We start from the raw sequence: 13,682 nt of genomic DNA on the forward strand, positions 1-13,682 counted from the left end.
TCTCTTCCTTCGTCCCGTTGTGAGGTCGAAACTTCCTCGGATACCTCCTTGCGCGTTTCTGGGCGGGATTTCCAAGGTTGCTGCTGGATCGTTACCTGTCGAGACTGAGGCCCTTGAGCCAGATGTTCCTGCCCTAGGGAGGCGAAGAAAACCTCCGGAGTCGATGATGAAGTGAACGCCTCCGAAAGTTGTGGTCATGCCGTCGCGCATCTCTGCAGAGACTGAGTGCGGCAGCTCGAGATGTGGTATGAACTCAAAGGATCCGCAGCGGATCGGGTCTTTTGGATCTGGTGGTGTTGGTGACTCGAGTACGAACGCCGCAGATGTGACTGGTATTGCCGATGACCTGCCCTGTGCCGACAGGGTTCCCACAGACGGCGCCAATTGTCGAGGGTGCTCCTCGGCAATGCCCTCCGATAGGGGCTTAGGGTTGATGGAATCCTACAAGCTGACACGAGACATCGGTTCACAGACAAGCGGGGAGAGCGATTTACCCAGGTTCGGGGCCCTCGATGAGGTAAAACCCTTACGTCCTGCCTGTCTGTTCTTGATTATGATGATAATAGATTACAATGGGGTGCCGAATAGTTCGGCTGAGGTTTCGTCGAGATGGCTAAGTGCTATGATGACCTAGCTCTAAGCTTCTGTTGGCTAAGATTGCTAAGATTGATCGTGTCCCTCGACGGCCTCTCTCCTGGCCTTTATATAGGAGGCCAGGTCTCAAGAGGTCTAATCGAGTACGACTAGGTTTACAGTAATTTTAGATCTAATCTTTCCTTGTTCGGCTGCTTCTTTGCCTTGCTTGCCAAGGAATCTGCTGGTGTCCCATCCGGTTGGGCCGCCTTGCCTCCAAATGCTTTCATGGACCTCCAACTAGGAAATACAGGATAGGGCAACATCGGTTACCCGAAGGGTAATGCCCACGTCATCATTTCTAGCCACGAAATCCAATAGCTACAATCTAAATCCTAGCATGTTCACAGCTGATTTGCGAGCACAGCAGCTCACTCACCAGACCCAGCCCATAGTTGCTTCGGCCAGAGTCTCAGCTCAAACAAGCATAGCCTACAGGAAATGCACAACCGAGGCCGGCCGTGTCACCAAGAAGCAGCGAGCACTATGGTGAAAACCCTAGGCGGCTGGTAGCTTGGTCGGGTGGCAACTGGCAGGCGGGCGCGCGGCATGAGCTGGCTGGTCGGTGATCTCCTGAGTTGTAGCATTTTTCCGTGGACTGCTTTGAAGGCCCTCTTTTTTAACTTATGCTATTGATCTGGTAAGTGCCCTTCAAGTGGGGTTCAGAAGTTGCTGATTTTGACTGGTCTTAAAGAACAACAATATCAAATATAACATCTGTATAGCTTCAAAAGTCGGCTCAGAATTTCATTCAGAAACTTTTTCTTGATAAAAAAAAGTTGTTCCAAACATTGCATAAGTTGGAGAAATGAGAAATACACCATGTTTTGGAGTGACTTGGTTTTCTTTATTAAAACCTAAGTTATATGGTACTACAAAAAAAACAAGGCGTATATTTTTAGTCAAAAGTCAGCGTCATGTATATTTGACCAATCTTGTACATAAAAATATGAACATCTAGAACACCAAATCAATATCGATAGATTTTAGACGGAAGGCTCGAAATGAGCCCGGCTTTGAATTAACAAAGCCATCAACCGGCTCAATATCGATAGATTCACCATATAATACTTTTATTGAGTATTTTATAAAAATTGTAGATGTTTATATTTTTATCTGCAAGATTGGTCAAACTTACAAGGTGTTGACATTTGACTAAAAATATACGCCCTGTTTTTGGAAGGGAGGTAGTATATATTATTGTGCTTTGGCTCACAATTAATTTTTGATGAAATTGCTTGGGTTAAATTGCATATTTCTGCTGTTTGTTTTGCTGAACCCCATTTTTTTCTTGTCCAGCCTAGTGACAGTTACACAGCTTTTGCAAATGCTTCAAGGCAGCAACATTTCCAACCAGAAGACCTTATATGAAGCTTTATCTGTGAGTGAAGATGCTACATATGATGAAATCCGTGCGGCATACAAGTCCGCTGCTCTGAATACACATCCTGACAAATCACAGACGACACTCGAGTCATTTGTGTCTTCCAGCGAGGAACATGATTTTTTGGGTGTGCAGGAAGCATGGGAAATCCTACGCTATCCTAAATCATGAGCAGAGTATGATAAACAGCTGCGATCATCCAGACAGAGTATTGAAATTATTGCACCCGATATCGAGATTGATGATATGACTGTTGAAAGTTCTGGTGTGGAGCTATTGTATGCTTGTAGGTGTCGTGATTATTTTTCAATCACTTCTTGTGACTTGGTGAGATGGGAATTTTGGTGAGTGAAGATGGTGAAATAGAACTGCAGGCACCTGATTCTCTATCTACCTCTGTTGTTCTGGGCTGTGGCTCGTGTTGTCTTAAAGCACGATTGGTTATAAACAAAACTTGAATGCTCCTATATACCTCTGGCTGTATGCTGGTTAGCAAATATTGATTAAAACAAGTTACATCCTCTGTTTATTTTTGGAAGAATGCACCTCTGTCCATCCTCAACATACTAGCTTGTACTGTTAGCTTAGTCATTGTTTCTTTTGCACCTGAGCACCTGATGGTCGTGATGTTATAAATGGTGTGTTTGACCGTCGTGCTCAGCTAGCCAGCTTTGTCCATTCACCGCTTGGAAATTAAGGTGCGTATATGGGTTGTTATATACTTATATGTACGTTTTCTTGCGTTGATGATGCTAATTGGCTATGACTTGGTGCTCTCACAGTCGCTTGTTCTGATGTTCACCTGTAACAGCCCTACAATATGCGTTGAGGACAAGTGAATGCTTACCACTCATTTCTTTGACCTGGATGATTTCTGTTCTCCAGTCCCTCGAGTCCTGGACAACAACAGAAAAATCCTTGTTGTAATTAATATTCTAACGGTACTGGATCCACAAATAGAAAGCGACCGATTTTTTTTTATCCACATGGGCGGACCGACGGCTATCGTGCCATGGAGCGCCTAATTGTCTACGTACAGAACAAGCTACTCCGGCGGCGCAGCCCGCAACCATCCACGACTCATCTATTTGTCGTTGGCTGACTGAGAAGTAGAGTTGAATGAGCAAAAATACTATAGTGGAAGAAGGCCAAGTCTATTTCGAAGAGAATGAGATGTTCAGTAAGCAAATACCCCAAGGCCCAAGTGGTCGGGCTCTTTCACGATAGAAACAAGGAGTGCGACACAAATTTTCAAACATATGGCGTACATAGACTGGATATTCTGCAGTTTCTACGGTACAACTTCTATAATCTCAAATGTTGACCAGGATGCACAACTTATTTAAGCAGAAATAGGCCATAGAGCTGCATAACCAGAGCTTGAGAGACACCAAACACTCCCAAATCAGTAGTTACAAATGGAGATTTTCCTTTCATCGGTGCTCGGTGAACTCGCTACAAGATCCATGAGTCTCTTCATCAGCAAATACTCCAAGCAGCCCGTGCAGGCAATGGAGGTTAGCCTGGAGAGGATCCTACTCCGAGCGCAGGTCATCGTCGACGAGGCCGAGGGGCGGCACATCACAAACCAAGGGATGCTTCGGCAGCTGGGCATGCTGAGGGATGCCATGTACCAAGGTTTCTATGTGCTCGACACACTCAGATACAAACATTTTGAAGATGATGACGCTGGAGATTGTAAGGTCGATAGTCGCTCCTGGGCTCTGTCCAATTTCAGTTCTGCAAAGCGTCTCTGTCTATCTGGCAGTAGCAGCAGCACAAAAGATTCACAAGACCTTGAAGTTGAAGATGTCCTTGACAGGTTGAGAAACATGATTACTGATGTCAGTGAGTCTGTGATGTTCTTGACATCATATCCCCGCCTCCACAGCCAGCCCTACAGTATGCATCTTTTGATGGAAAATTGCATGTTTGGCCGCCAGATGGAGATTGAACTTGTCCGCAATTTCTTGTTGCACACACCACCTTGCAGTAGTAGACTTGACAGGCTTGATGTCCTCCCGATTGTTGGTCCAGTGAGAGGTGGAAAGAGTACCCTTGTTGCTCATGTCTGCAACGACGAAAGGGTCCGTGATCATTTCTCACAGATTGCGTTCTTTAGACATGGTACATTCAGAGATGAAGATATGGCCATTTTGACAGACAGGTGTACAATGAGACACACGCAGACCAAGAAACTGTTGATTGTTTTTGAGGTAGTTGGAGAAATCGACGATAATCTGTGGGAAAGGCTGTATTCTCTCTGTACAAGTTGCACTACAAGTGGTAGTAAGATCATAATCACGAGCCGGTCTGACAAGATCACAAAGCTTGGGACAACGCAAACTATAACTCTGAAGCGTCTGCCTCTTGAGGTGTACTGGTATTTCTTCAAGGTGATTACGTTTGGATGCACTGACCCTGCCATGCACCCGAAACTAACATATTTGGCAATGGAGATATCAAAGATGCTGAATGGATGTCTGGTTGCTGCAAACATCATAGCTCGCGTACTTCAAGCTAATTTTAGCATCCAATATTGGTGCAAGATTCTGAAATTCATGAGAGCGACCGTAGAGAAATATGTATCTACGTTTGGTGAGCACCCTTGTGATCTATTGGACGGACGTAAACATGCATATGTTCGAAGACTGGGTAGTACTAGTGATGATGTTTTTATTTCTGGTTTGTCCCAAACATGCTCTTCTCAAGAGGAGCTTCCGGAGATAACAGTGCAAAATCTGATTTATGGAGGCGTCAAACCTCCATACCTGGGTAGAAAATTTAAGATCCTTGCATGGAAGTCCCTGTTACCTCCTTACCACTGCTACATCCAGACCTGTGAGATTCAGCGTCTGCAAACTAGAGTTGTCAAGAAGAGGGGATCACTGAATAATAGTGCTATTAAACGTGTTTAATGCTGTAGGTGCAAGTCTGGTATAGTGCTGTAATATCATATGGTTATATATAAATCGATGTTTCGACTGAAATAAGAGATAATCTTTGTGGCAGTGCTGTTTTCTTTTTAACAAGTGCATTTTTATGGGCTATCGACTGTGTACTTAGATAACTGGTAAGGAGAGATTGTTCAATAAGGTGTATTAGTTGAGTTTTTTTTTGTGCATGTAGTATCGTTTCAATGAACTCTTCCGCTTCAGTACACCCCACCAAACACATCAATGATCGAGATCGCTATGTGCCCTTTCATAACTAGCACTCCCTCTGTTTTTTGCTTGGTGAAGGAACCTAGTGAAGACGCATTGACAAAATTTCCGTCCTTCTTGGAACTAAACACGCCATTTTTCAGTAGACTAATATGATGGTTGTACTATCCGGATTAAAACTCTCGGCGTGGACTGTCGAGCTCGAATGATTCGGCTGTTACTTAACCTTTTTTTGCGGGTAAAAGAGGATTTCATTACACAGAAAGGGTTACAAGACGCTCCAAATCCAGTTCCCGAATCATGCTTTCAGGACCTGAACCGAGCCATACATTAGATTGGTACTCTGCTCTTGCAAAATTTGCAAGGCAGTGGCTAACCCTAACCTGCGAGCGATCCACTTTTACAAACTTGCACACACGATCTAGACTAGAAAGCCTTTTAATCTCCGAAAATAAATGCATAAGAAGCGACCTATCTGGTTGGTTTTCCTGAACAGTCAATATAAGCTGAAGGCAATCCGACTCGATGACTATTGGTAGATGGCTGTATTGAAGAGATAACTCCAATCCTTCCAGGCAGGCCCGAACTTCAGCTTCTAAAGGATCAACACAGAGTAATAAACTCCGACAGCTACTTAGCCTTGAACTTCCAGGCAGGCTGTTACTTAGCCTTGAACCCAAAGGATTATGAACTCTCCAGCTACGCACAGCAATTTTCATGCGCGTCTAGGCTAAAATCAAACCCATTGGCCGGCATGGCCACAGGGACAAGATCCTATTTATACGCTACGGACGGCTCCATCCATCATCGATCGTGTGAGCGTTGCCCAGCAAATCGATCGATTGAACTCTTGCTATTAAGGTTAATCGGAACAATGCCTTGCTTGGCGCAAGTACCACCAGCCCAGGCTCCCAGCCACTAACTACTGAAAGTGGCGGAGGTAGGTTTCTGTGGGTGTGGCACACTTAAATTTTTTTCGGGATCATATATAATACACAATCTTTTTTTTTTTTTGCGGGGAAGAAAACAGTGATATTAAACCAGGAACCTTACAAGACAACCCACAAGAAAAGCAAAAATACAGCACAGTCCTGAAGGAAACCAAAGCCACCGGCGTCGAAGAAGACGTGCCGCCGGCTCCTCCTCTGCAACCTTGGAATGGAAGGAGCCCCCTGACGGACGGGAAGTCCACGGACCTCGGCTCGAAGGAGCCTCCACCCTGCATCAACACCATCGGCTTCGATCTGGTTCGCCATCACCGTCAACTCCAGAAACATCTCCCGCCGGAGCCGCCGCTCCTCGGCCTCCAGCACGGGGGAAGGGCGTGTCGTTGCTCCACCGAGCCACGAACGCCAGGACGGAGGCAGACCTGCAGCGCTGCCCAGCAGAGCACCGCCAACAGGGAGGGAACCCGCCTCCACAAAAGGCCACGCCAACGCCGCCGTCACCTCCTCAACGCCGCCGGCAAGCCACCAACTTGACCCTACACTATGTACACGCTGGGATCCGGTGATTCCCCGACCTCCCGCCGGCCGCCGGCCGGCGGAGGCGAGGAATCGACCGAATCGCGCAGCGGCGAGGTGGATCGAGGAGGAGATTCAGAAATCGCCTATCTAACACTGTAGCGGGAGATAGGGACGGTCCAAGCTCCGTCTATGTGGTACTGTTATATAATACACAATCTTAGCACTGTTTTCTCTTTATTTTTGATGATTCTATAACAAAAGTAACATCTAACTAGAGTGAAAAACCAGAGGCTATTGCAATTTTGCAAATACCCAACAGGCTAACAGTACAGAACAGTGTACAGGATTAAAAAAAAAAAAAAACTAGTGCGTTGCTGCTCCTGCTCAATGTGATTGTGATGTCGATTCTTACTCTTACCTAGGCTAGGCCGGCCGCCGGCATGCTGCTTCTCCTGCTCAGCTGGTGCTCGCCCAACCTTGGTGCGCGCTGCGTCAATGCCGCCGTCCCGACGGCCGGCGCCGCTCGTCCGCGTGCTCGACGCCTCGAAACCGCCCGAAGTTCTCAAGTCTCAACGCCTCCGCGCGGGCTCGCCCGCTTACCCCGGCTTCCTGACTTCCTCTCACGCCGCCGGCCACCGAGTTTGAGACTTGATTTGGGAATTACCGAATCGGAAAGTAGGGATTTCAGAGCTGAGACAGAGAAACAGAGGAATTGGGAATTTGGGAGCAGTAGGTTCAACCGACCGAGGTCGACGAAGCCCCCGATCCGGAGCAGCTTAGGCCTTATGGGCTGTATGAACTAATGGGCCATGGTCAATTCAGCTTCTTTCTGAACTTCTCTTTTACCTCCTCGAAATAAACGTTCGCCCCACTTTATAAATAAAGCAACGATCATATATGGGTTTACGCACACGAAAAGTGATGGGCAGCAGAAAAACATGCCCAACAAAAAGAGAAAGAGATACAACTCGAAGATTGCAAGACAGCGACTAGCGATGAAACGAGACTGCAGCCCTCCACCATGCTGCCCTATGAACTTGCCCTACCAATCCACTTCTTGTGCCACAGATCCCGAGCACCAAGGCAGCACCTTCAAGAAGGGATGCGACGTCATGAAGCCGCTGCTGCCCGGGCCAGCAAGCTGGTCCTAGGGTTTCCCCCGGCACTCGGCAGGGAATGGAGAGGAAGGAAACCACGACGTCATGAACTTCTCTTTTTCCCTTTAAGTGAAATTTTTAAATGGCTGCATCCTGAACTGTGGATCATCTGCCAATCTAGCCGGACGACATCAACAATGAGGAGGGAGGCTCAAACTCCTTTCTAGAGCCGTCATGGCCATAGCCTAGCTACGCCAGTGCGGTAATGCTGGCAGACGTCTTTAAGGACGAAGCTATATTTTTTTTTGCGAAGGAGGACGAAGCTATTAGGATGGTCATGGAGGCCTCAGCCCCACCGCGAGCTGTCATGCCTGCCGCATCTGCTTCTCCTCATGCGTCGGTGATCACCATGGACTTGGCGCTCAGCTGGCCATGGGAGATGCCCGTGTTCATCGACCTGACCCAGCAATCGGACGACGACGAGTAGAGGGCTAGGATTTGAAGTAGTTCGAGCATCGTTTGTTTTCCTTTTTTATATCTATGTAAATTATTTTGTTTTCGTAAAATATGTTGATTTGCGTCGGATCGAAAGAGCAATTGGTGACCGAAATTTGTCGGCCGTTGGAGATGACCTCATGGGTAAATTATGGCCAGTTCATCATAATATTTTGCGTACCGCACGTGCAACTGAAACTGAACGAGATGACGAACCGGGAGACCGAGAAGCGGTTGTCCAGGTGCAGCGTGGACTCCGGAGCTCCTTTGTCTGGTCGTTCACTCCACTCGATCCGAGGAGTGGTCAGAGTTGGAGGAGGAGGAGAGGGAAGAGTTGGAGGCGAGAGCGAGGTGTTCTTCTCGGTGAAGAGCTTCCCCACGAGCCGTGCGGCGACCGTGGGAGGGCTTCCGATGACTGCGAGGGGTGGCCGTTTGGGCTGTGTGCCCAACACGCCGGCCGACTCGTGGAAATGGCGCAAGCGGAGCAGCGGCAGCGACCTCGCCGCGAGCCAGGCTCCTGCTTACAATCACAACTCACAAGATCACTGCTAGCACTACTATCAGTTACTGACAACACAAGCTCTACTACGAACAGAAGAACTTCAGTTTCTCAAAAAATGAAGTAAAATCCTGGTATACAACGGCTGCATCCGGGCAGGCAGACAGGACTACACAGGCGAAACTAGCTGCAGGGGAAATGGAAGAGAAAAAAAAAAGACAGTGGGAAATAAGAAGGGGACGGGGAGCGCGCGCGCGTCAGATCAGCCGCGGGCGTCGCCGTCGCCGTCGCCGTCGCGGCGGCCGAAGAGGAGCGCGGCGAAGCTGGCGGCGGCGCAGACGGCGGCGACGGCGTTGCCCTCGCAGAGCAGCACGCGGAGCGCGAGGCGCGCGATGTCGGCGGTGGCGCGCCGGCCCTCGGCGACCAGCGACCGGCGCGGCTTCCCCGCGAAGGCGAGCAGCACGAGCACGGTGATCCAGGTGACCAGCATGGCCGGCGCCGCGACGGCCAGCGCGGCGCCCATGGACAGCAGCCCGAACACGGCGCCGTACATCACGGACGCGTACAGCGCGGCCGGCCACACCCCGGCCGGGGCCGCCGCCCCGCCCGCGGCCGCCGTGTAGTACCAGGCGCGCACGGACCCCAGTAGGCTCCAGGAGGAGGAGAGCAGGCCGGCGTAGACGGCGAGGAAGAGCGCCGCCCAGGTCCGGCGCTTGCTCATGGCCCGCAGCAGGAGGGAGGTCCAGGGGGGCCACGCCGGCGGGCCCGGCTCGGCCGCGTCCTGATCCGCCATGGGTCGAGCTCGGATTCTTGGTCTGCGCGATCCCGCGGTGGTGATTTGGGGGCTTTGCCGGTGGGATGTGCTCTGGGTTTACTTGCCTGCTCGGGGAAGGCAGCTTGGGATGCCGAATCGCTTCTTTGCTTTCTCTGCTGCTCATCTCCTCTTTTTTTCTTTCAGTGAGAGCTTTTACAGGTGGTGCTCATCCTCTTTCATTTCTTTACTACCTCGACTTTGTTTTCTTCGGGAAAGTACGAAGTTCTGGAACGGGTTGGGCCAGCACGACACGAGCGCGTTGTTCCTCGGGCCGCGTCGGGATAAGGCCAGCCGGCATGGTTTCCTCCCCCCCCCCCCCCCCCCTTTTTTTTGGCATTATAGATATCTCCCCTCCGTACACTCAAAAAAGACACCTCCCCTCCATCTCCAATTCTCCATGGATTGATTCTTAAACGATGGATATGCATGTTCATGTTCCATGCAAGCAAAAAATGCCCAATTAGGAAGTATTAAGCTCCATCTGGAGACTTTTTTTTATTTGCAGTCTAGAACTGAATGTTTTCACAAAGGGAGAGAATCTTTTTTTTTCATATCGTGGTACTGCCAATTGAGCAATTCGGAAGGATATATATTTCAAAAACAAAGGATCTTTAATGACATGGACTTTTCTTAATAATGATAGATTATAAAATGCTAATGTTTGCATAAAAAGTTAAATATAAATTTATTTTAGTTGGAAAATGTGATTTTTTTTCTTCGAGAGTACGGAGAAGGCATGCCGTATTTTTACAGAAGGCAGATTTTTTATTACAGGGCTAACTACAACTCAGTGCGAACAACGGGTGCAAACTTCACTCCAGGCTAGTCCTACAACAAGCAATATTGTTTTTATTTATTTGAACTAAAAGCGAGATACCATGGACATTTTCGCAAAGACAGCCACGACCAAGATTACAACTACAACATAAAAGAGCCTATTAGAGCCTATCCTCATAAGATCATCAAAGCCACATTTTGAACCACATCGGTCACCAAAAATGATAACTCCAACTGAACTTCTGTTATCAACGCACCATCAAAGAAGTGGGTGGCATGATTTGGTCGGAAGGCGTCGTCTTGGACTCTCCGACGATGCCATACATAGAGCCCCAGCCGATCAACCTTGGATAGCGAAGAACACCGGATGAGCGCAACAAGAAACAACATATCGTGTCTCCAAACACAATGCTCCCAATGTAGGGACGATGTCTAGATATCATCATTCCGCCGATTCTGCTCCAAATCTAGGCTTTCTCCCGGAGACACTAGCCAACAAAGATGGGTGCGGGAAAGTGCAGGCACACATTAACGACGACTCCAAGGAGGGGAAAGATGCCCATGGGTGTCGTCGCCATCGGCACCGATCGAAGATAGGTATGGGACAAAATATTACCTATGAATTTGTAAATGGAAAATATCATACCCATCGGGTAGAGCGGGTACATGTACGTGATCATACAATCCATACCTGCATACCCATTTACCCATTTAATTTCTCCCTAATCACGCTTCCATGTTGTTAGGCTGAACATCTCCTTTTTCTGTCTCACAATCATTGGGTGTTTAGTGAGTATTAGACCCCTATTTAGGATCACTTCACCTCTTGTCATATTTTTTGATCAATTTGATATGTTGTAAGCATAAATATTTTTACCTGCGGGTACCTATTTACCCTATCGGGTGACGGGTATTGGGAAAAACGTGTACCCGTTGACGGATATGAGTATGGGTGACGTGTAAGATTAAAGGCAACGGGTACGGGTATGTAATGGCTCTACTCGTATCCATATCCTGTGAGTGCCATCCCTAGATTTGTGTGTACATGGCCAAAATAACGTTCCGTTACAATGATTGATGGCGAACTCTTGATCACCGAATCACTTCCCACATATAACACGAAGGTCTCAGTCGTCTAAACATTCAGTATTACTATTCGATACCCATCGTATTGCTTCTTGATAGTTTACATAGCCCGAGGTGAGACTATAATGTTATCCTCGTTGCCCACATATAGTCCTTTAGACATTCTGTATCATCGATGGTCCTATGACATAACAACCTTTTCACGTGTCCAGTCAGACGATAATGAAGGCCATGATACTTGGCCAGAGTGTATCTCTCCATCGTGGGAGTAGCAATTCCCATAACTACTTCATATGGAGCTACAACATGATATCTGGTATGACCGAGGATCATTGTTATTGTTACTTAGTCATGAGGTAATGTTTGATGATCTCGTGACATACAAGTTGTATCCAAGTCCGTATATGTCTTATGATCTAGCGATCTTAGTAGCGCTAATACTAGTTATGAGAAACTACCGATAACAATATTAATGATGTGTTTGACGGTATATCAATTTGGGTCTATCCAACACCATTGTTCTGCTAACAATGTTGTTCTCTCATATCACCAACAACATCATAACACTTTACATTTTCCCTATATTTAAGAAACCAAAACTATTAGTGGTATATGAACTAGTCTTCAAGGCGAGACTAGACTAGGGATATATTTATGGTGCTTATAATTCCACACATGTATTAGGGTTTTACTCCAATACCACGAATATCCGAAACTAATACAATTATAGCACATAATTATAAACTTAATTATGAAACATGAAATATGGAATAATACAACTTTATTATTGCCTCTAGGGCATATTTCCTTCAGTGTATCCTCCAAATTCAGAAGAGTAGATCAAGTATGTCTGTGTACATAAATACAAAACTTGTGTGGGTCAAAAAAAATCGATCCATAATAAGTGGTGTGGCTTTTAGTCCAAATTTCCAGGGTTTAGGGTTTATTGAGATAAAGCCACGGAACATATTATGGATCCTAGGGGGTACATTTTTTTTTTTGTTAAATATCATGTTATTCATGGATAGATGTCGAAATGTCACTTCACCCCGAGTAGAGAAGGGGTGAATAGTCGATGGTCAATTTTGACCAAAATTTTGTTTATAATTATTGTCTAGGGCGTGTTTGGTACGATGCATCCATTTTGGCGGTTCTTGGGGGGGAGGAAAGGCCCTGGGGGCATAGCCCATCCAAAGCAAGCTCTGGGCCATGTTCACCACTTCATTTGCCAGCCCGGGTTGAATCACTAGGGACAAAAGTGTCCTAGTGATTGGTTAGCTCCAAGCAAGCCCAAATGGCTTTATCAATGAAACTTGGCTATTTGCTAGCATCCAGACAACAATTGCGCTCGATCACATATTCTCTCTATTGGTGACATTACCATACTACACCACCATCGCACACAAGCATATATCAATTCATGAGTTCATACATAGCTACTATGGGTGCTTAAGTGAATCTAGTCCCTAGCTAACACGAATGACAGATCATCGATCAATGTAGTCCCCATCTACTAAGAATGAAGGTTAGTCATTGCAATCCAGTAGTAATCAAAAGGGGAGTTCACCAAAGGGGTACCAAAGTACGGTAGAATCTCAGGTCGGCATGCATATTCATCATCTCATAGGTAGAACTTACCATCAGGGATGTTTAATCTACCAACCGTGAAGACGGTATCAGTAAGAATGATTGCATCATGAGCAGACCCTTCACAACAAGCTAACACATATGTGAACTTTATATCAAAATCCACATGAACCAACACATTCTGGCTGGTATAGTGCTTTCTTCCCATGTATGCTAAAGACTGAGCTTATGCTACCATTCTTATCACATGGGCACCGTCGATTTCCTCAATAAAATCCTATCAAAGAACGAAAAATGGATTCATGTTTTTCACCATAGTATTCGTTTGATGAAAGGAAATTAGAGAATTAGTGCTCACCCTGAAATATGGCCTTCATTTGTAGCTATTCTTGATCTTGAATTGGGAGTTGTGCGACCAATTTGTGGCTTGATCATATCTCCTTTAAGCTCTCCAACTTCATACAACACATACTTGAGGTAGCGAGAAACAATCACCATGGATCTCTAGAATGTTCTATGGAGCACTCTAAACCTCTCGTTATGACCCACGACATGAAAAAATATATCGACTTGATAAAATTTTTAGAGTTTCTCGATTTTTTATCTTATTGAATTTTAAAATTATTTATTTTTTAAAAATACATTTTTTCCTCAAATTTTCAATTTTTGGATTCTTTGAA

General features: G+C 46.5%; 2 protein-coding genes and 1 pseudogene across 2 annotated transcripts; 2 read left to right on the forward strand and 1 right to left on the reverse strand.

Annotated features, from left to right (window-relative positions):
- Positions 1–1,960: 1,960 nt before the first annotated feature.
- LOC127301869 (uncharacterized) lies at positions 1,961–3,205 on the forward strand (annotated as a pseudogene).
- Positions 3,206–3,483: 278 nt separating this feature from the next.
- LOC127304074 (uncharacterized) lies at positions 3,484–7,292 on the forward strand. The gene is made up of 3 exons (XM_051334785.1): positions 3,484–4,413; positions 4,944–4,954; positions 7,070–7,292. The coding sequence occupies exons 1-3, from the start codon at positions 3,484–3,486 to the stop codon at positions 7,290–7,292; spliced, it is 1,164 nt and encodes a 387-aa protein (XP_051190745.1).
- Positions 7,293–8,803: 1,511 nt separating this feature from the next.
- On the reverse strand, positions 8,804–9,711 carry LOC127301867 (uncharacterized). The gene has a single exon (XM_051332150.2). The coding sequence runs from the start codon at positions 9,529–9,531 to the stop codon at positions 9,001–9,003; it is 531 nt and encodes a 176-aa protein (XP_051188110.1). The 5' UTR covers positions 9,532–9,711; the 3' UTR covers positions 8,804–9,000.
- Between the last annotated feature and the right edge of the window lie 3,971 nt (positions 9,712–13,682).

The sequence above is a fragment of the Lolium perenne genome, chromosome 5, assembly GCF_019359855.2.
Source record: "Lolium perenne isolate Kyuss_39 chromosome 5, Kyuss_2.0, whole genome shotgun sequence".
NCBI lineage: Eukaryota > Viridiplantae > Streptophyta > Magnoliopsida > Poales > Poaceae > Lolium > Lolium perenne.

What these genes read in the sequence shown, in the direction of transcription:
- LOC127301867 (XM_051332150.2), bottom strand. Translation starts at nt 9,531, where the DNA reads ATGGCGGATCAGGACGCGGCCGAGCCGGGCCCGCCGGCGTGGCCCCCC.
- LOC127304074 (XM_051334785.1), top strand. Translation starts at nt 3,484, where the DNA reads ATGAGTCTCTTCATCAGCAAATACTCCAAGCAGCCCGTGCAGGCAATG.